This window comes from Cydia fagiglandana, chromosome 5, assembly GCF_963556715.1.
Source record: "Cydia fagiglandana chromosome 5, ilCydFagi1.1, whole genome shotgun sequence".
NCBI classification, from domain to species: Eukaryota; Metazoa; Arthropoda; class Insecta; order Lepidoptera; family Tortricidae; genus Cydia; species Cydia fagiglandana.
Window position 1 is genome coordinate 17,255,195 of NC_085936.1, and position 22,212 is coordinate 17,277,406.

General features: G+C 38.5%; 1 protein-coding gene and 2 long non-coding RNA genes across 3 annotated transcripts in view; 2 read left to right on the forward strand and 1 right to left on the reverse strand.

The window, feature by feature from the left end:
• The window catches only part of LOC134664604 (uncharacterized), a 484,236-nt gene that overhangs the window by 443,149 nt on the left and 18,875 nt on the right, over positions 1-22,212 (forward strand). The window lies entirely within an intron of this gene.
• On the reverse strand, positions 195-1,261 carry LOC134664575 (U1 small nuclear ribonucleoprotein C). Its single transcript, XM_063521289.1, has one exon. It carries the CDS (start codon positions 1,149-1,151, stop codon positions 660-662), a length of 492 nt encoding a protein of 163 aa, XP_063377359.1. The 5' UTR covers positions 1,152-1,261; the 3' UTR covers positions 195-659.
• Positions 1,708-7,692, forward strand: LOC134664577 (uncharacterized). The gene is made up of 3 exons (XR_010098265.1): positions 1,708-2,170; positions 4,825-5,013; positions 6,720-7,692. It is a non-coding gene; the product is annotated as an uncharacterized LOC134664577 (long non-coding RNA).

The window sequence follows — 22,212 nt, forward strand, 5'->3', positions numbered from 1 at the left end:
CTTGTGGAATAAAACTTTATTACCGTCTTAGAAAGTTTAGAAACTTTTCAACCTACTTTCTAGCAGTGGCAATGTAATTACTGTAATCTTATTATTATTTTATTTTATTACATTGCAAATATTCCTCTTTATAACCACAAAGACCTTGCCTACTATAGTATGTACTTAAAAATGGGTTGTAAAAAAAACACAACTTACTTAATTTACAAATATATTTCAATGATATCCTAGATCTTGTATAGCCAGCAATCCATATCTTGGAAGCTGCATGGGACTTACAAATTATAATTACATCATTTCCTTAAAGATTGTCAACCCATATCCTTACTCCTAGTAAAATCTACTAGACATCGGTGAAAAAGAACAAATCAAATCATTCACAAAATACTTTGAATAATTTCTGGGCTGTCAATAAAAATTACAGTTATTTTCAGATTCATTGAACAAAACAAATACTATCATAATGTTTAAATGCATTTGTACACTCTGTCTAGTACATTTATGAAGGTAAAACATAAATGAGGGTTAAAACATTGAAACTTTGAATGTTATTCTTAGAGTCAACTTTGTTAAAATGAAACTGTCAGTAAATCCAGGTCAATGTTTCTAATGAGTTATGGTGGTTTAAATTATCGTCTTTCACTCACTTTAAACTTCTGCTATTTGTTCATAGGCGGGCCGTTCATTAACGGTGGTCGCATCTGACCCATGGGACCCATGGGGCCCATAGGACCCATACCCATCATCATTGGCGGTCGCATTCCCATCATAGGCGGCATTGGGCCGTGCGGTCCCATCATCATGTGTGGCGCCATCGGTCCTCCGGGACCCATAGCGGGCGGCGGCAACATGCCAGGCGGGCCTCCTGGTGTAGGTACGGGCGGTCGCGGTCCTCCCGGGCCCATTACTGAGGGATCCCATGGCGGGGGAATAGCAGCACCTTTACCGCCAAACGGATTCTGTGCAATCTTTCCAGCTTTAAATGCAGCGGTTGTAGCGTCAATGAGATGTTGAGCTTGCTCCTCCATCCATTTTTGGTAGTAAAATTTCACGTTATCCTTATGCTTTCGGCCGGTACAATGTGTTTTCCTCACACTAGGTGAATCGTGAGTTAAATATGTGTCACAATAATCGCAATAATACTTTGGCATCTTGTATTACACTAGAAGTTTCTATGTAGACTGTAATTAACTATCAAAACGCAACCTAAAATCGCACTCGACGAAAGAACGCTTGCATTGCAAACACAAATGTCAATTGAATTGACAGATCGAATTTAGTGTTGCCATGTTTATTCCACATAATGTAATGTCCAAATTAGACGAAAATAAACTAGAATTAAAATTTATTTCATTTACTTGTTTTCTCGAAGAATTAATAATGCTATAGGTAGGCTGATTTGAAAAAAAAAGGAAAAAGTGATCGTTTGTATCGTACAACTAGTGTAATATTGTTAAGGTATAAAACATACTTTGTGATTTGAAACTCAAAAGTACAATTAGGACCTTGAGCTGTTTAAGTCAAACATAAAACTGTCTGATCGAAATTCCACGGACTGCTCATTACGCGCTATAAGTAGTATTTGAAATATGTCATTGCAAATGAAGTTTGTCTGCACGTGTGGGAGCCACTAATGTACGACCAAATAATGCTCAACCCAAGAATGTACAGCCCAATAATAGGCGTCCATGGTGGACGCGTATTATTGGGCTGTACATTCCTGGGTTGAGCATTCTCGGGCCGCGCAATATTGGTCCGGGGCGATAATACGAAGCCACTCTTTTCACAGGGCAATAATGTACGACCCCATAATTCGCGTCCAATAATTTGAGTCCCTTGGCTTTCAATTATTGGGCTGCGCATTATTGGTACAGGTCGAGAAAGCTCGACCCAATAATGTACGACCCAATAATAGGAAGCCAAAAACCAGAGAGATTCTTTTTTTTAAGGGAGCTGTCAAAATTAGTAGGGACGTTCTGACATTAGCTCTTGACAATTTAAAAATAATCGGTTTTTTCTAGTGCCATCTTTCAGTGACATTGACAGTATTGTATTGACACTTGTTGGTTTACAAATACAATAAAATGAATTCTAATAAAAGAAACAGTAGACTCAGTAGAGGTACGAGGTACTGAAAAAATATTAATTAATGGAGAAGCCGAAGTTGGAGGTAAGTGCCGCAATTCAACAACTTAAGCTAAAAAAATCTTCGTGTCCGCATGGTATTCCCTCGTGCGTATGGACTTGTGGGAACACACTTGGATGGCTAATCCCACAACGCAGCAAAATAGAATCGACGCGCGGGACGCGCGGGGGGGTTAGCGTCCATGTATGTTCTCACGGGCCCCGACACTTCTTTCTGTACCTTTATTGTGGAAACACGCCAATAAATAATATATTAGTAATAACATCGGAGTTTTCAATGGGTCACCACCTCTCCTAGACCTTGAGTGTGCGACACCTAGACCTAAGTCGCACAGTGGTGACCCCGTAAATAATATATTAGTAATAACATCGGAGTTTTCAATGGGTCACCACCTCTCCTAGACCTTGAGTGTGCGACACCTAGACCTAAGTCGCACAGACTGTACAGCATGGTGCTGGCGGAGCCGCTATGGCACATATTTAACCTCTGTCTCGAGCTAGAAGTATTCCCAGAAATTTGGAAAATTACTTGAGTGATGACCAGTATTGAAAGGTGGATCAGGAGATAAGGCAAGAGGGTTTCGACTTTCGACCGACACAAAGTTTGTACCCCACACTTAATTTTTTTAGACTGCATGAGAGACAGACAGCAGTAAGTATGTAGATTATGAAGGGCACAGATTGAAACCAGCAGTGACATGGCAGTTTGTTCAAAAGAATATCTTGGTTATATTTGACAACCAGTCTGGCCTAGTGGGTGCCTAGCCTAGTGACCCTGCCGGTGAAGCTGATGGTTCTGGGTTCAAATCCTGGTTAGGGAATTTATTTGTTTGATGAGACAGATATTTGTATATTGAATAATTATATTGTTGTCTGGGTGCCCACAACACAAGCCTTCTTGAGCTTACCGTGGGACTTGGTCAATTTGTGTAAAAATGTCCCAATATATTTATTTATATTGAGATTGACTGAGAAAACAAGGTGGAGGTTTCTGCAAAACATATTGGTGAGTCCATTAAGACAGCTGTTTATCAGAAAAACTGAGACTGGGTCACTGATCAATGGGTCAAACACCATCAAAAACTACTACTTAAGAGCAAAAAAATTGTGTTTATGGGGTGGCCCCAGCTCCTCCATGACACCTAGCAGTGTCTTCAGGTCGCTAACTGCCTCCTTCAATGTGCACGGAGTCCCTAGGTATTGGTTCCTGTATACTTCTACCTTCTACCTACAGTGTAGGAGAATATGCTTTACTGTTTCTTCTTCTTCCATGCACACTCTGCACATGGGGCTGTCTGTTTTACCCATATTATGTAGGTGTTTGATTAGTGCAGCGGTCGGCAACAAGCGGCCCGCGAACCTCTCACTTGCACCCCGCGTGCCTCCTAGGCTATTTTGTATGTAATATTGACAAACAACAATGTCTGATAAAGTCATAAATATTAACAAAGTGCGGCCCGCATCAACTTCGGTAACTACTATTTGGTCCTTGGCTGCTAAAAGGTTGCCGACCGCTGGATTAGTCTGTTATGACCTGTGATTAATCCTACTATTTTGCGTAGTTGGTGTGAAATGAAATGAAATGAAATGAAAAATTTATTGATAACAATTTGTTACATGTCTTTTTTTCCATATAAGTACTAGTATTGGTCTAGTATTCTATGTGCATATACCTGTAAACATAATCCAAATTATATAAATAAAATTAATCGTTAAAATTTGCAATATATCGAAATTATTATTAACAATGAGAATGTAATTTATATCGGTACTATACAAATGTCACGCCTGTATTAATTATTAAATTACTAGTGGAATATTAAAAAACTCACTGTAATCGTAAAACGTGTCTGGATGTTTTTAGTAATATTTTGGTGTAAGCTTGTAGTTTTGTTCTTTGGTCTGCCTACAGGTGTTCATTTTAGTCCAGTACTTATTGTGACACTCTTGGCAGCAGTCCGTCACAAATGAACTACGAGCGGTCGGGTTGAGCTGGAGCGAGGCCAGAGTGGTCGCTGAAGATAGGAAGGCGTGGCGCGAGCTTGTGAAGGCCCTTTGCACCTCTGGGGTGCCTTAGGACAACAACAACAACAACAACTTATTGTGAAACTGGTTTCTGAACCTTTCCTGGCCAGTTCATCCGCTGCATCGTTTCCTCTTGATCCACTATGCCCCTTTATCCATTATACTGTTACTTTGTTGCCTTCTTTGCTCACTTCAGTGAGGCCTCGATGTCATTCAAGTATGAGTTCCGATGTAAGTTTGTAGCTACCTAGTGCTTGCAGTACTGATTTACTGTCTGACAGTATTAGTATATTTTCTTGTTTTACTTCTCGTCTTTTTATCGCTTTGCAAGCTTCCATTATTCCTACACATTCAGCTTGGAATCCCGTATTGTGTTCCCAGTGTAACCCAGGGGTTTTGAGATGTATATGTTCAGGTCCTCCGAGAAGACACCACATCCGGTCCCTTCATTTGTTTTTGAGCCATCTGTGGATATTCTTAAATTTGTTTGGTATAGTCCTTGTACAAAAAGAAACATAAAACATGAAAGAACACACATCATTAGTACAAAGGCGAACTTATCATGTAATTCATGTATGCGGCACCGCGATATAATACATTCGGTAAAGACACACTGAAAGAAAACGAACTTAAAGATGTTCTTCTGTTCTGCAGGAAAACAAGAAGATTCGAGGAGAATGGTGTGGCACTTAATGCCGCCGGGACAGTAACCTAGCTGCAGCTCCAACTCTAGGGAATTGGGCTGAATAAACGCAACACGTGATCGACAGCCCACCTGCTTCCTGCCGAGCGTCCCTACACTACATCTACATGGATTCGCTTATTCTGCTCTACAAAACTTCTGTAAGTAGAGAATGCACAAGTGCAAGAGTTGAAGGATTGAAAGAGCTTGTCGTCTTACCTGACAGTCTTCCACACATTTACCTTAATTAATTTAAATGATTTTAATAATTATAGTCCTTTTTAGGGTTCCGTACCTCAAAAGGAAAAAACGGAACCCTTATAGGATCACTCGTGCGTCTGTCTGTCAGTCTGTCTGTCTGTCTGTCTGTCCGTCTGTCACAGCCGATTTTCTCCGGAACTACTGGACCAATCAAGTTGAAATTTGGTACACATATGTAAGTTTGTGACCCAAATATGGACATGTAACGTAAACAAATTAATTTTAAACATGGGGGCCACTTTTGGGGGGTAAATGAAAAAATTAAAAAAAAAAATTCAAATTATATCATGTTACATATCAAATTAAAGAGCTTATTGTAAGGATCTCAAATATATTTTTTTTATAATTTTCGAATAAACAGTTTAGAAGTTATTCAAGAAAATAGGCAAAAAATGACCATTCCGCCCCCCCTCCCCCCACTTTATCTCCGAAACTACTAAGTCTAAAATTTTGAAAAAAATACATAAAATAGGTCTATACCTATAGATGACAGGAAAACCTATTATAAATGTACAGTAAAGCGTGAGTCGGACTTAATTACAATTTTAGATCCGACCCCTACGGATTTTTTAAAGAGATTTCAATCACATATTTAATTACACAAACGGGTCTACCGCGATATAATTTCATTGTTTTTACCTTTAATTCCGACGTTTCAGCTGAGTTGCACTAGCTGTGGTCACGGAAAGACTGACGTCCCAACAAACCCACAAACGCCAACCAAACGCGCGTCCAAACGCGGTAGACCCGTTTGTGTAATTAAATATATGTACAAAACGCGAGAGTTTAAAGTGTTAGATTTCACTCACGTTTCACATAAAAAATACATTGTTAACAGTGCCGGATTAACCAATAAGCAAAACAAGCACGTGCTTAGGGCACCACGTTCAGGGGGGAGCACCAAAATGCCAGGATTCGGGCCTGGTTCGGCCTAAAAGTAAAATTGCGTTTTTTATATCGAAACATTTTCGCGCTCGCTTCGCTCGCCTTTTCAATAACTTTCTAAGGTATGACAAAGGTGACATTCGGGTAACGACTGCAGCAACATTACTCTGTTGCAAAGTACTGTCAACTTAGTTAAGTTAAATATAGACCTGTTTAAAACAGCCAACGAAGTATTCCTAAGAAATACTAGGAACACTAACAGGCTGGTCATAAATAAAATGCAAAGAACTGCCACTTTTAAGAAAAATTGTTATGCTATGTGTGTCAATATATTTAATAAGTTACCCAACAACATAAGAGAATTGCCCAATAGTAAATTTAAAAGAGCACTTTTTCAATGGCTGCTGTCTTCGACATTTTATTCTATTAATGAATACCTTGTAAATCAACAATCTAGTTTTTAAATTATGTTAATTGAAGTGGTTTTGTTTGAGATAGATACATGATATATTATTATTTCATAATTGACAGTGTATTTTTATTTCTATTGTTGTTGATAATTAATTTGTATTAAACTAGTTTAAGTAGGTTAAGTTAGGTATATATTACACTAAAATTTGCATGCTGCATAGTCAGTTAAGAAAGATGGGACTTAAAAATGTATAATTTTACAGAAACAACTTGTATATAACCTTTAAATATAATTATTCTCAAATTTCAGGAGCTGATACAAGCAGCCAGAATGAGTCTCTGCTGAGTCGCCGGCGCCGGACGTGCGTCGCGCGCCTCGGGCGACTGACGTCTTCGTGTGAGTCGCCAATTGCAGGGGAAGATACGAATAGTTAGGTATAAAAGCTACTTTAGTCAACCTCGCCTCAGTACTGTTTGTATTGACTGAAATACAAGTAGCATATATGAGACGTTCGGACGTATCCGTGAAAATACGAAGGTAAAGGAAATTGCACTACATTTTTAGAACCTATTCACCTGTCAGTAAAATATTGAAAAGGAAAGTTCATGAGTTTTATTATTTTCTTTCCTCCAACAGCTTCACATGGAGCAAATGTAAACCTTTTATGTTAATAATATCAGTAATGTCAAGGTACAACGCTCTTTAGAGCATATTGCCATTCCTTTTACTCGAGTGGCCTGTGGGTTAACTATACGAAGCGAGCCTACGATGCATTAAAAGTGCAGTATAACAATGCATTCAGAATGCTGTTGGGCTTACCTCGTAGATGTAGTGCATCTGGCATGTTTTGCGAAGCTAGAAGTTTTCTGGCAATCATGCGCAAGAAAATAGTATCTCTGCTAGGTCGAGTTAGAAGCAGTCCCAAACATACATGTTCGAAAAGTAGAACTCCCTTGGTAGGCCAAGCAATAAGAAGTTATAGAGGGAAATGCTAGGAACACAATTTTTGACTACGTAACTTTGTTTGGACTAGTTAGGAGGTGAACATATCAAAAGTCCCCGGCTGTAGCCCCGGTGCTGGGGGGTAGACTAGTTATAGTCCAAACAAAGTTACGGAGTCAAAAACTGTGTTCCTAGCATTTCCCTCTACAACGTTTTTTGAGCATTCATTTCCTGACCTATAGATCGTGTTTCAATTTATCGCCTCTCGTTGGCAATTAAGGTGGTTCGCTTTCCATACAAAAAAAAACAATTACATAAGTACCTAATAGTGTGTAATTACTTAATATAACGCAATTGTTTTTTGTATGGAAAGCGAACCACCTTAACTATTCGCACAACGTCTTTTAGTTGCAGTAAGTACTTACATATGGCCGGTTAAATTTTCGAAATAGGTATGTATTTACGTACAGTGCTAATTGCCGCACATAGAATAATTAAAGTTTGATCAATCGGAATATGTTCCTAAGTCACTTATTACATTTCGAATTATAAGTCTGTATTTTACAGCTTTAGATGTGCATGACTGCATATGCACATCTAAAGCTGAAAAATGCTTTCATGAAATTATGGCTAAATTATGTTAATAGGGACAAATGTATCATTTTCAACCAAATGGGTTCTTATTATCTGTTGTCAATAAGGCGCTATTTCCATAAAGCTTCAATTTGAAATCAGCCTCGTCGACAACCGACAATGTTAACCTTTTGGTTGAAAACGTCACAGATTATGGCGATAGAGAATACAATGTTCTGTTGCCAGAGTGCAGCACTAGTAAAACCCGTAAACGAGTGAATTGCAAAAAAGTTTAGGTAACACAATGGAATATTCACAAAAATATGAAAGAATGTAACACAAAATGAAGAAAATGTATGTGTTTTTTTTTGTGTTACGTCACACAAAGGACGCCAAAATCGACGCCGCAATATTTTTCACGACGTGTAGAATAAAAGTGGCGTCGAATTCAGGAATCCGCAAATACTATGGTAGCCGATAGCCAAGTAATTTATCAATAGAACAATGTTAAAACAGTAGTAGAAACGGTGAGCTTTGCAAACTTTTAGTAGATTGGTTTGGTTTTGGTAGATTTCTCGGTTTGGCATGCTTGATGCTCTTCACATCACCACAGACGGAGGTCGACAGTTCGAATCTGTCTTGTTCAACCAATTGATGGAGGCACATGCACGCATACGAAGTATACGAACCACATATTACACTACCATCCTGGAGCTAATTGGATTATTTGCATCTACTATTATAGTATATACCTATGCCTTATTTTTACGCCTAAGATCCTAAGCTTTTAACAAAAACCATTATTTCTTTTATACCTACGGGCGGTTTAGCTCCCGTACCTACCTCTATTAAGGTGGCCACTGACGAGCCTTCCAACAGTCCAAATAGCGCGGCTGCAATCCAAAATCGGTCCGTGAATGTCAAAAACGTACAATATTTAATATTAGGATGCCGTCCATTTGGATGAATCCATTGTAACGGCATCCATTTGGAAGGCTCGTCAGTGGCCTGCTTTATACCTAGCCACGTGCTAAAGCAACAATGTCCTTTAAATCCGTATCCCGTATCGTGATAGTATTAAGATTCAACTCGTCTACATCGAGGTGGTCGATCGTCCTAAATACATTACCAAAACATGTTAACTCGTATGAGCCGTTACATAGATTTGAACCTTAATACTATCATGATAATTATTGATTAATATTTTTAAATAATTTGTTAAGCATATTTACACTTGCAAATATACACTTGCAGCATTCTAATATTATGGTATGGTAAACATATGGGTCGATCAACTTTTTTATGTCATATCGTGTCCCAACGATATAAAAATTCAAATCTTACAAATCGTAACAGTTTTTAAATTTATCTGGTATATTATAGTAAATTAACCAAATAATCATTCAAACTAGAACTTAAAAACTGAAAGAATTATTTTTAAATATAGTTTTTTTTTTGGTGACCCAGGAGATAATTTTAGACTCCCATACAAAAAAAGCATGTCCCAATCGCATGTCGGCTTCGGTTTTTACTTAACAGTGTAAAAAATGTACTCCACCATATTCACTACTAACGCTTAATTAAAAAGATATTGACATCTAATTTACAAATTCGATGCTAAAATTTCGCTAGAATTCGTGGATTTATTTAAAAAAAAAGTTGTTTTTGCGTCCCGAAACACTGATTCATTTTTAAGTCCCCTAACTTACCACACATTACAATGGCAACGAAGGCTCAAAGTTATGACACTGTATCGCCCAGCCAATAGGCAGCCGATCTAAGTATCACGTGACAAGATCCATCATTACGGTTACTTTCTTATTCGCCGGCCATTTCGTCTGTGGTTCGAAGTGTGACAAGATGTGTTAATTGTCGGTCCGCTGACTTACTGTGATATTTCGTAAGTAGTTTTGTCGTTTTATATTAATTTGTAGCTTTATAGATCCTTCTTAGCTCTAATATGGTCTAACAATATACTTTTTTAACATATTTTTGTGGATAATAACTAAAATTATTGATTTGACTTTAAATGTCTTCTGGGTCACCGTTCCCCCGGGTCACTTTTCTGGTGACCCAAGAGACTGTGATGGTGACTCAGGAGACTTTATGATGAGACCTCAGATGCTCTGTACGTGAATGAAAATTGCAGACGAAGAAAGGTAAGAAATAGTTGGCGATTAAAATTAAGGTCAATGCGGAGAAGACCGTCTATCAGCTAAGTCCGTCTACTCACTATAACATTTAAGGGAAGACCGTCATAAAGAAAGACCGGCCGGACGGTGCCTTAAACCAGAAGTAGCCAACCTTTTAATGTATTTTTGTTAGTAGATACCTCTTATAGTGAAGAATATTTTATGCCGATTATAATTAGAATTAATATAATTATGCGTTGCTGGTAGTGAATATTATGTGTTAATGTTAATATGCCGGAACCGCCGCCGCCTCGCAACCTGAATATATCCCTTGGCACCTATACAGCCTATACTGTAATTTTTAGTTTAATATAAAAATTAGGAACATTTAAAAATTTGTATGGAATATATTTTTTGCTCCTTACTAATATCTGTAAATGTCTACTACTGACTATACTTTTGTGTAGAGAAGCGGCCGTCCCCTTTCCTCTTAATATTTCATTGTATAGCTTTGAATCTTGTTTACTTAATGAAGAAATACTTTTTTCAGGCGATCCAGGAATTTTTAGAATTCCTTGCAGACTGGGAAAAGCTCGAAAAAAAAATACCTGTGTCAAGGAGCACGTTAACTGGATTAAAAGTAACTTTACGGGCAACACTTGAAATTTTGGATATGCTGAATGTTGCATGTGATTACAAGTATTTGATGACAGCAACCCTATCTCAAGATCCGTTGGAGGTAATTAATAATTACTAATTATGTAATCCAATGAATATGAATTTGCTTGTATGGAATCTGCATCATGTATGCTGCCTTACTTTTGGAGAAAGTCCAGAAAGCCTTTTTAAAAATAAAAAATAAATTAAAATTCATTAATTCAAGCTAATTATACTCATATTTTTACATTATTTACATTTTGATTACACAACATTAATAACATTACATTTAAATATAATCTACTAAAATTAACAATAAAATTTAAAAATTTACAAATCACATTAAAGAATAATGATATACAATATATACACAAAAACACAACAATACATACAAAACTAACCTACACCTGTCCTTACATGCCTGTTGCAACAGTGCACAATATAAGGAAGGACAGTCAAGCCGATCTGCGATCATCGCCAGGACAGTGTTGGCGCTGGCCCGCACGCGCCGCACCAGCGCAGCTGCGCGCACGCGCATGGTGGCGTGGAAACAGGCCGTGTGGGCCCCCGCGAACATGCCCGAAGCGCTACAGTAGCGGGGCAGCCCCAACACCGCCCTGAATGCGTTATTGTACTGGACGCGGAGCGCGTTGTACGCTCTTTGCGTGTAGTCCGCCCACAGGCCACACGTGTACAGCGACGTGCAGTACGCTTTGAAAAGCGTTATCTTCACGTCACTACTACAACGAGCAAACCTGCGAGCCAACATGTTCGCCCTTACGCACAACGCCCTCCGCTCCCGCTCCATATCCACATCATCCTTGAGGTCCGCAGTAACAATATGCCCTAGGTACTTGAAACTCTGTACTCTGTCTAAGAGAGCTCCGTTAAGCATGACAGGTGGCACATATTTTTTTAGGATACAGTTCCTACCTAGTCCATATACTTAATGTACCCATCAATATATTTCTGCCTGGTGTTTTTGGGTTTAATTCTTTTGAAATGAGGCGTAACTTTGGGCTGTGGACGTTTTTTATCGCTTACCTTCTTTCTAATGCTAAAAAAACGAACATAGCCATACAAATATTAGTACTATTATAAATGCAAAAGTGTGTCTGTTACCTCTTCACGCTTAAACCGCTGAACCAATTTAGATAAAATTATGGAGATAGTTTGAGACCCGAGGTCCTATATTTTTTATTGAATAATAATTTTGACTTGTTTTCAGAGATTTTTCTCCGTCATGAGATATTCGTGTGGAGGAAACGATCACCCTGATCCCAAAATGTTTGCACAAGTTTACCGATTGGCGTCTTGTTTTTCCCTAATACGCCCTCCGAAAGGTTGTAACGTTTCCGGCAAAGATTTGCTGAAGAACTTACTAGGAGCAAAGGATATGGTAACTGGTTCAAACGAGGCTAAGCAAGCATGGCTGGAAAGCCTCGACCATATACTAGATAATGGTGAACCATTGATTGATGGTTATGAAGACCATGACTACAACGAGGCTGTCACCAGTGACGCGGTTCAGTCTTACATTGCTGGGTACATCGTCCGCAAATTGCGAAAAATCGTAAAATGCAATAATTGTTTAAAACTCATACAAATGAGTCCTAATGAGGGAAAACTGTTAGTGAGAAACGACGTAATCGATAAAATGGATTTATACGGCGGGTTAATTTATGCTAGTGACGATCTATTCAATCTGACCAAAATGATAGAGAAATGTATGTTAAGAGTAATAAGCAAAGCTTTAACCAATATGGAGACGATCAGTGAAATTACGCAAGAATGACTAAAAGGAGCATTGATAAAAGTTGGATGTGTCGACCATTTCAAACATATATCAAAAAATGTTATCGATATGTACGTAGTTATGCGAGCCCACTTTCTGGCAAAATATAAAAATAAACGTTACGCCGCAGCCAAAACCAAAACTAAAATGAATAGGAAAAATGCCAAGTTATTGTCTTAATTACTAATAGTTCGCCCCGAACTAAGAACTCGCATTCGCTGAAAACTACCGCGCAGCGCGCACACTCAGGTTTTGATTTCCAACTCAATTACGAGATTACCGCCATGTGCAGGCGCGGATCCAGCCCTCAAAAAAGGTTGTGGTCACAGCCACTCCAAAATCGGCCAAGTGCGAGTCGAGAGTACCTGATGATTCCCCGACCAATAAATTCGCAGAGGGATCGCAAGCGATTGATTTCAGTCTATACACACTTAGCGCCACTTGCACCATCCCAATAACCCGGGGTTAACCCGTTAAACCGTTAACCCAGTGTCAAATTGTACTGGTAACCATGGTAACTCCAGGTTTAACTGGTTAACCCCGGGTTAGTGCAAGTGATGGCGCTTAGATCTATAGATAACTACACTAAAAAACTCCTTCGGCTGTAAATTAAAAGCTGGCAATAAGCTGGAAATAATTGCCCCTGTTAGTAAATAATCTATATTCTTGCAAATAATTAGGGCTCTGCATTCAGCTGGGGTGCCTAGGTACCCTGATTCTCCGACCAATTTTTAGCAGATTGTCTATTCGCGAAAAACGGTCCGACACAGATAATTTCATAATCATCTAGATTTCCAAGTTTGGTTAGGATTGGTTAAGTTTTGGAGGAGGAAACATTCGAGTACGAAACCTTTATTTTTGAGATTTTTACGCAGGATTTTTCGCCTTGTCCTTACCTTATCGCACTAGTTTTAGGAGCCGCTTCCGTTAGCGAGACGGGTATACTTACCTAAAATATTTAAAACTCAGCTCCTGTTTCGTCTTAACGTTTCGCCAAAAATGGTTTCGTAGAGTCAATTATTCGTAGATGTAACTTTTGGTCGACTAACTTTTGGTAGACTCTTGATTCACATATAATTCAGTTCGCTTCTGTGTAAATTAGCAGACCAATCATTAGAAGAATTTCATTTGTTAGAGTAATCTTTTCATCAAGCAACTTTCAGTCGAGTAATTTTTTATAACTTTTTAAAAGTTTTTGTCAAGTGGCACTCTGAACCCTGCCTAATATCATACAAAAATATCAATTTTAACATGTATTTTATATCTCTGGTTCCTATTTAGCTAACGTGATAAAACTAGTCTGCAATAATAGACTATTTAACATTTGTTCAAAAGAAATAAGTTTTTGACATTATCAATAGTTTATGATTTATGAACAAAATAAGGCCAAAATCTGGAAAATGTCCACATGTAGAGCACTTGCCCCTACCCTTAAGTAGTCGGAATTTTACCAAAAAATGGCATGCGATTTTTTTGTAAGGTCTATGGAGCCTTTTCCATACCCATATAGACCTGCGCTCTGAAACTCCTATGACAGTCAATTAAAAGCTGGAATTATTTTAAGAAATTGTACAAAAACTCTGAATGTTTAAATTTAAGACTCCATAAGTTAATAATTTAATAAATTGCTATTTATTCTGTATCACTAATAATTTGAGTCGTCAGCTGATATAAATACAGCAAGGAGTTCTATTTCACTAAGTACCTATAGTATTATATAATTGTGTTATTCAATTTATTTATTAGGTAAGTTGACATTGTTTATATGGTAATTTTATGTTGTACTATCTTGTGAGCGTTTTGGGGCCACCTGTAACTCGGGCAGTTTTGACGTTCATCAAACGATAATTCTACGAAAAGTAAATCTGCGTATCGATCAACTGACTACTCTGCGTACTTATACCTAATGAAATTCTGCCAAAGCGTCTGCGATACAAAAATCGGCGTAATTCTACCCGGGGAATCAATAGGGCACCCTATTAGGGTTGTGGGCATGCCCACCGTGCCCACAACGGTGGATCCGCGCCTGGCCATGTGGGATGTTGACTCGACGATCATTGTTGCGATAGTCGTCTCAGCGGACGGTCTCATAGCGAAGAGTCTCGACCAACACCTAGAGACTGGATCAAGGGTCAGATGCAGGCAAATTGTGACAAAACATTCGCTGATGTTAACAAGAAATAACTCAAAATGTAGTCAATATGATGGGTGCTGAGAAAGGGGCGGCTACAGGGCCTGGGGCCTAGGGCGGCAAAGACTGCAAATCCGCCACTACATTATACATATATAAAAATGTGTTCGGGTGTTTTTTTTTTGTTTTGTAAGTGTTTTTATATTTTACTTTTATATTAATATTAAAAACGAAAAACAAAAAAGAGCCTTTTATTTCTCGCCGGTAAAACAAACACAATATTATAAACTTAAATTTACATTAGGTTTAGTATTACAATAATATTTAATATTCCTCAAATCAATGTTCTATTATGCTTGGTTATGTAATAAGTAGTAAGTAATTATATTTTTTTCTTGTAATTTATTCTGCAACAACCCCTCCTGTGAGGGTGAAGGCCTCCTCCAGTGATGCTGGTCATCACAATTTCTGTTCTCTATCTTTTTCAACTTACATATGTATATCAATATTAATTTATATATTAGTATTAAATACCTACAAATACAAATAATAAAAAGCTAATAAATACTCTTATCGGGATTCGAACCCGGGACCTCCTGCTTCATAAGCGGGGTCACTACCGACAAGGCTAAAAGACCGTCAAAAATTGGTTCGCGATGCACAGTGGCGCCGCGGCGCGGCCTATTTAATGTTTTTGAGGGACACTTTTTAATACATGAAGATTGTTTTCCTCATCTCTACCTTCCATAATGGAGGCGCCACCTGGCGTGATAAAATGTCAGTTATGCCTCCTCATTCTATCTGTAGTGGAAAAGTAGGATATACGATTCAAAACTTGTCAAAAATCGATGAAAACCTTTTTATTTTTGACATCTGTGAGACATCATCTCAACGTAAGTGTTACTCTGAAACCACGTCGGTAGTTAGAAAACGTTATTTAGATATTAAGTAGATAGATTTATGAATAAAATTTGAACTGAATGTTTTCTTTTTTTTTAAAGCCCTCTAAGACCTCCATGGACTCATTTACTTATGACTTTTTTCAGTTAGCATTATTAAGTTAAGTTCAAGCTGCGAAGAAACCATATTTTCAATAAAGAAATTATTATTCTTTATAAATGTGGTCGGACTGCAAAAACTGCCCGGCTAAGGTGAGGCCGACTAAGCCATAAGTCAACAGGCTTATTTTAGCTATTATAATCCGTTTGTTTCATTCTATTTTTCGATGAGGTAAATTGTAGCTCTTACGTGGTACCACAAAATTGGTCGGACACATTAACCTGCCAACACAGGATTTGGCCGACCACTTTTTTTTTTACTGTCCTAAAAGGCAGCTATCGTACTATACAAGTCTGCAGCGGATTTGATAGCCCACGCAGTGAAAGTGTTATTTTAAACGTCAAACTTCTATGAAATTATGACGTTTAAATGACACTTGCACTGCGTGGGCTATCAAATCCGCTGCAGACTTTTTTTGGTCCGACTCTATGAATTTTACACGCTTTGGAATGAAAATTGTCGAGTTACGAATTTTTTTCAAAAAAATGTATGGTGTAGAAACAAGAAATCATTATTAAGTACCTACTCAAGAACCGCAAAACAAACCGTAATATTCTCGCAGATGGTTATACTACGAATTATTTGTGATTTTTTGGCATATTACATATATCCGTCACGGGTGCAGCTTTTTAAAAAAAAACATTAATTGTTTCTATGGAAAAAGCACGAAAACCAAAGTCAACTGTTGTGAGATATTTTGATTTTTTGTACCGGCTAAATACGAATTACGATTCATAAGAGCTTGTTGCTAGGCCTACATGAATAAAGTATATAAAAAAAAAAAAAAAAAACATTTTGTTTGAAAAAAAATCATAACTAGTATTTTCGACTCAAATCGTCTGAAACTTACAACTTAGCATAAACATACTGGGCAAGACCCATTTCAGTCAAAAAAAATCTTAATATATATTATGTTGACTTTGGTTTTTGTGCTTTTCCCATAGAAACAATTAATGATTTTAAAAAAAGCCGCACCCGTGACGGATATAATAATATGTAATTCTTCTTCTTCTTTATTTGCCATGCCCTAACGGACGTCGGCGACCACCTTTGCCATCTCTCTCCTGCTCTTAGCCATTCTTGCCAGCGTGGCTGCGTTATCCATGTTCGTCCATTTTTTTATGTTGTCAAGCCAGTTGACCCTCCTTCTTCCCCTTCCCCTCTTGCCATCAATTTTTCCCTCCAATATTAACTGTAGTATATTATATTTGTCATTTCTGTATATGTGTCCAAAATAAGATATTTTCCTTCTCTTTACTGTGATCAAAACCTCTAACTTTTTGTTCATTCTTTTAAGTACTTCCACATTCGTAACTCTATCAGTCCAGGAGATTTTTAACATACGCCTATATAGCCACATTTCGAATGCTTCTATTTTCTTTTCCATAGCTTTATTAAGAGTCCACGTTTCGCAGCCATAGAAAAGTACTGATAGTACATAGCACTTCACAAGTCTCCAACGAAGCTTTAGGTTGATATCCTTGTTGGAGTAAATAGACTGCATTTTTATAAAGGCATTTCGCGCAATCTCTATCCTGACACGTATTTCCTGCTCCATATCCCAGTTCTCGTTCAGCCAGCAGCCCAGATACCTGTACTTTTGTACCTTTTCTAATGGTGTATTATTTAATCTTAAAATGTGTGGAGTTGTATTAGATTTGCTTACTACCATAAATTTAGTTTTGCTAATGTTAATTTTCAACTTGTAATAATTTATTTTGGAGTCTAAACGATTTAATAGATGTTGTAGTTCTTCAGGACTATTAGCTAGCAGGACGGTATCGTCTGCATATCTTAAATTATTAATATACTTCCCATTACATTTAATGCCCACATCAATCCCCTCAAAGGCTTCTGAGAAGATACGTTCTGAAAATAAGTTGAAAAGGCTTGGGGATAAAATACATCCTTGGCGGACTCCTTTTAGTATTTCTAAGTCTTCGGTGGCTATATTTCCGACTTTGATGTGGGCAGTTTGATTCCAGTACAAATTTTTAATAATTCTAGCGTCTTTGCTGTCAATATCTGTTTGATAAATAAAATCCATTAGTTGCTGGTGATTTACGGTGTCGAATGCCTTTTCGAAATCGATAAAGCACAAAAACACGTCTTTTTGATGTTCCAAACAATTTTGTATCAGTACCTGGATTGCTAGCAGAGCCTCTCTTGTTCCTAGACCGTTTCTAAAGCCAAATTGAGTTTCGCTGATGCAGCTATCTATCTTACTAAATGTTCTGTAGTGTAATACTTTAAGGAAAACTTTTAATACGTGGCTCATTACACTAATTAATCTATATTCACTGCACATTTTAGCGTTAGGTTTCTTGGGGATTGGCAAGAAGGAGGACTTAAGCCAATCGTCTGGAAGGTCTCCCGTATCATATATTTTATTAAACAAAGTTACCAAAATGTTAGTTCCAAATTCATCCAATAATTGAAGTAATTCTCCATGCAAATTATCTGGTCCTACAGCTTTTCCGCTTTTGAGCATTTTGATGGCTCTTTTTACTTCTTGCTCTACAATTGGGGGACCCTCATATTCGTCAGGGTTATTCCCAGGCTCTAATCTTGTGTCATTGAAAAGTATCTTAATATAATTTACCCATTCTGCTCTTTGCTCATCAATATCCGTTAATAACTTATTTTCGGAATTTGTCAATTTACCGGTAAGATGTTTGCGTCCAGTGTTAGTGAAATCTTTTACTTTTTTATGCAAGTTAAAGCTATCGTGTTTAAGTTCTAGCTCCTCTATCTCCACGCATTTCGATTCTAGCCACTTATCCCTTTCACATCTGATTAATGATCTAATTTTATTATCTATGATTCTGTATTTTACTTTATCTGTTTCCTTGTACCGTCTTCTTTCATCCATTAAGTTTAATATTTCTTGTGTTATCCACGGGCATTTAGTTTCTTTTTTCCGGTAACCCAGGATATCTTTGCTGACTGTAATTGTAGTATCCTTAAACTTATCCCAGATTTCTTTCGTGTTCATGTCTTCTACATTTAAAATTTTCTTAAGTTCATTGTTATAGTCATCCATCACTTTGGTTCTAGTTTTTCTATCTTTAAGTTGATCAATAGCTATCTTTCTAAAAGGGTTATCCTTGTCTTTTTTTGGTATTTTAAGCTTTAAGTTCAGTTTTACCACTAAGGGATTGTGGTCAGAGCCAACATCTGCACCTGGGAAGGTCTTAGCGTTCAGTATAGAATTTCGGAATCTTGTTGGAATAAGTACGTAATCGATTTGGTTACGAACAATATTTTCTGAATTGTGCTTAGGCGAGGTCCAGGTGTATAAACGTCTAGGTGGATGATGAAACCAAGTATTCGTCACAACAAGATCTTTCTCTATGCAAAATTGCACTAACCTGTCCCCCGTCCAATTTCTTTCTCCTAGTCCGTAATTACCTACATGTTTTCCAACCGAGCCTTTACCTATCTTCGCATTCATGTCTCCCAGCACTATGGTTACTTGTTGAGATTTAAGTGAGCTAAGAACCGTCTCCAATTCTTCATAAAAATTTTCAAGGAGATCTGGGTTTATCTTCGCTTTTTCTGTTGTTGGGGCATACACTTGCACAATATTGACATCAAATGGGTGTCCACTCAATTGTAGAAGAATAATCCGCTCTGATACGGGCACAAAGTTTTTAACATATCTACTAAGTTCTTTTTTAATTAGTATACCCACGCCATGGTAGTGGTTTTTATCCGTTGACGGTTTACCAGAGTAGTACAAGACTGAATCTTGTCTTTCGTATTTGCCATTATCTTTCCATCGTACTTCACTGAGGCCTAATATGTCCAAATGTAGTCTATCCATTTCTAATATTACGTTGTCCAATTTCCCTGGTTTTATTAAGCTTCTAATGTTCCATGTGGCTATCTTCAGACAGTCTTCTTTTCTTCGTATAAGTTTTAGCCCTGTTGTGGATTTCTTCTTTTCTTCTTTTAGATCTTCATCGGTAACATACTTAACATCGCAAGTCCCGATTAACTTGTGACGCCGGGGTGAATCCGGGTCGCATTCTACTGGCATTATTTGGCTGATCATTGTATTTCATGGTGGTTTTCTTGGAGCATTTTGTAAGTGCAGTGGGGCCCCAAGTCCTTCTACACCGGCTGTGCTTTTCTACGAAGCTTGGACGCCACCGTTGACCCCATGTGGGTTCATCCGCTGCCATTCCTACTGTCTGTCCCAGCTCCAGCAGACAGCACCCTCACGACCTCTGCTCCAGATGCTAGAGAAGCCCGCAAGGGGGGTTTGATAACGGAGTGGCCTTCTCCGGCCTGTGCGGTCCGCGGGAGGTATTTGATTTCCCTCCTGCCCCCCGCCCGTCTCGAAAGAAGAGCGGTGAGCATCCCCCTATCCGCCACCTGGGGACGCGCCCTCTAGGGATATAGGCTTCCCCCGAGGGAAATATGTAATTGTAGTATGCCAAAAAATCACAAATAATTCGTAGTATAACCACCTGCGAAGATATTACGGTTTGTTTTGTTTCTTGACTAAGTAATAATGATTTTTTGTTCCTGCTCCATACATTTTTTTGAAGTGAAAACTTCTTTAGCGGCGCTGAGCACTTTTTGAGATGGGGAAAAAATGATAAACTCGATACAGCGTAACACATAACGCGTAACGACGACGACGACGGCTGACGTCATGTGTCACGCACAATGTTATTCACCAAAGAACTTTAGTCATAACCAGGTCATAACGTATCATAATCAGGTGAATTATTTAAAACTGGAACTTTTATATTATTTAAGCAATAAAGCTCAATGTTCTAATCTTGTACGGGCTGAAATACGAGAATCTCAGTTACATTCTAACTTTATTCAAATATAATTCAATAAAGCTGCATCTTGATAAAATCGCTAATAAAAGTGAAAACTCAGAATATCATGACCAAATATATTTAGATGCGAGGTCTGCAAGGTAACTTTACAATTTCTATTCGAATTTTAAACAATTAACGCTACAAATTTAAGCTCACTAGCCAGCAATTTCGGAACTAAAGTTTTTCAATAGTAAGGAGGATGGGTCAATTATACATAGGTAGTGCTGCAGACATTTTGGACTAGTCATTGAGTTTTCACTTCTGTCGGCACTCCAGGGGGCCGATTTTTGAAATTCGATCGTTCGATCGTTCGGAAATCGGTGGAAAACGGCGATATGCAAATTTTTGAAATACTAGCGATAGAAATTGGGAATCGAGTGGTATTGACCACTCGTTTTCAATTCTATTAGTAGAATTTAAATGCCTAGTAGTAGAGATATTATTGAACGAAATTTAATACACGAAATCGAGTAGTCGAATTTAAAAAATCGGCCCCCAGGAGTGCACCCCGATTTTTTTTTTAATTCGTAACTCATTCCACAACTTTCATACCTAATCGTCTAAAATTCATAGGTTACTATAACAATGCCTAGCAAAACCGATTTCAATCAAGAAAACATAAAAATAACTTCGGTTTCTATGTCAATGACAGCCTAATTTCAGCCCACAGTGTGGCGTCAGTCCTCACAAATTGGTATTCAACCCTCCGCACCTCATTTTATCGGTAATATCGGTCAATATCGGCGGTTGAATTCGGCGAACCAAGTTGGTGTTTGCATCCGCACCTCCTGATTCGATTGGGCAATTTAATCAGATTGGCGAAAAATTTACTAGTCAGGATCTGGTCAGGATACGCCTTTAGCCCCCATTCCCACGGGCGCTTTTACAACGCGCGTTAAAAAAGCGTTTGAATGACACCAATAGATACATGTGTATTTATTCACACGACAGCGGTGGCGCTAAATAATTTAGCGCCACCGTTTATCACGCGTTGTTAAGTAGCTAACACACTATCGCACCGCACCAAGGTCATTGTGGGACGCACCCATAAGTAAGAGGGAGAAAGAGATATCGCTTTCTCCCCCTTCCTTATGGGTGCGTCCCACAATGACCTTGGTGCGGTGCGATAGTGTGTTAGCTACTTTAGATTTTCGACTTACCTAAAGCCTCCTCCACACTCGTGCGCGAATCGCGCCGCGAAGCCGCGAACGTGAGTGTGGCGTCGATTTTCGCAGACAGCGAAATCGACTCCACAAGTCCACACTCGCGTTCGCGGCTTCGCCCGCGATTCACGCGCATAGTCTGGAGGGGGCTTAAGCCTTGGTCATTAAATCGAATTTAGAGTGCAGACAGATTCAAGCGCTTTTTAACGCGCGTTGAAAAAGCTCTCGTGCGAATGGGGGCTTAGAGTCCGTCGTTGCGACCGGCTGTAACGACCGATTTGTAAAAATGCATCGTTAAGCCCGCTCCACACTCGTGCGCGAATCGCGGCGCGAAGCCGAGTCTGGAGTCGATTTCGCATATCAGCGAACTAGACTCCACACTCGCGTTCGCGGCTTCGCCCGCGATTCACGCGCATAGTCTGGAGGGCGCTTTACATTAGGTCCGTGTTCTATGTATAAGCCCCTTTAGCAATCACCGCTACCTGATTGGCTACTAGGCTAATCAAATT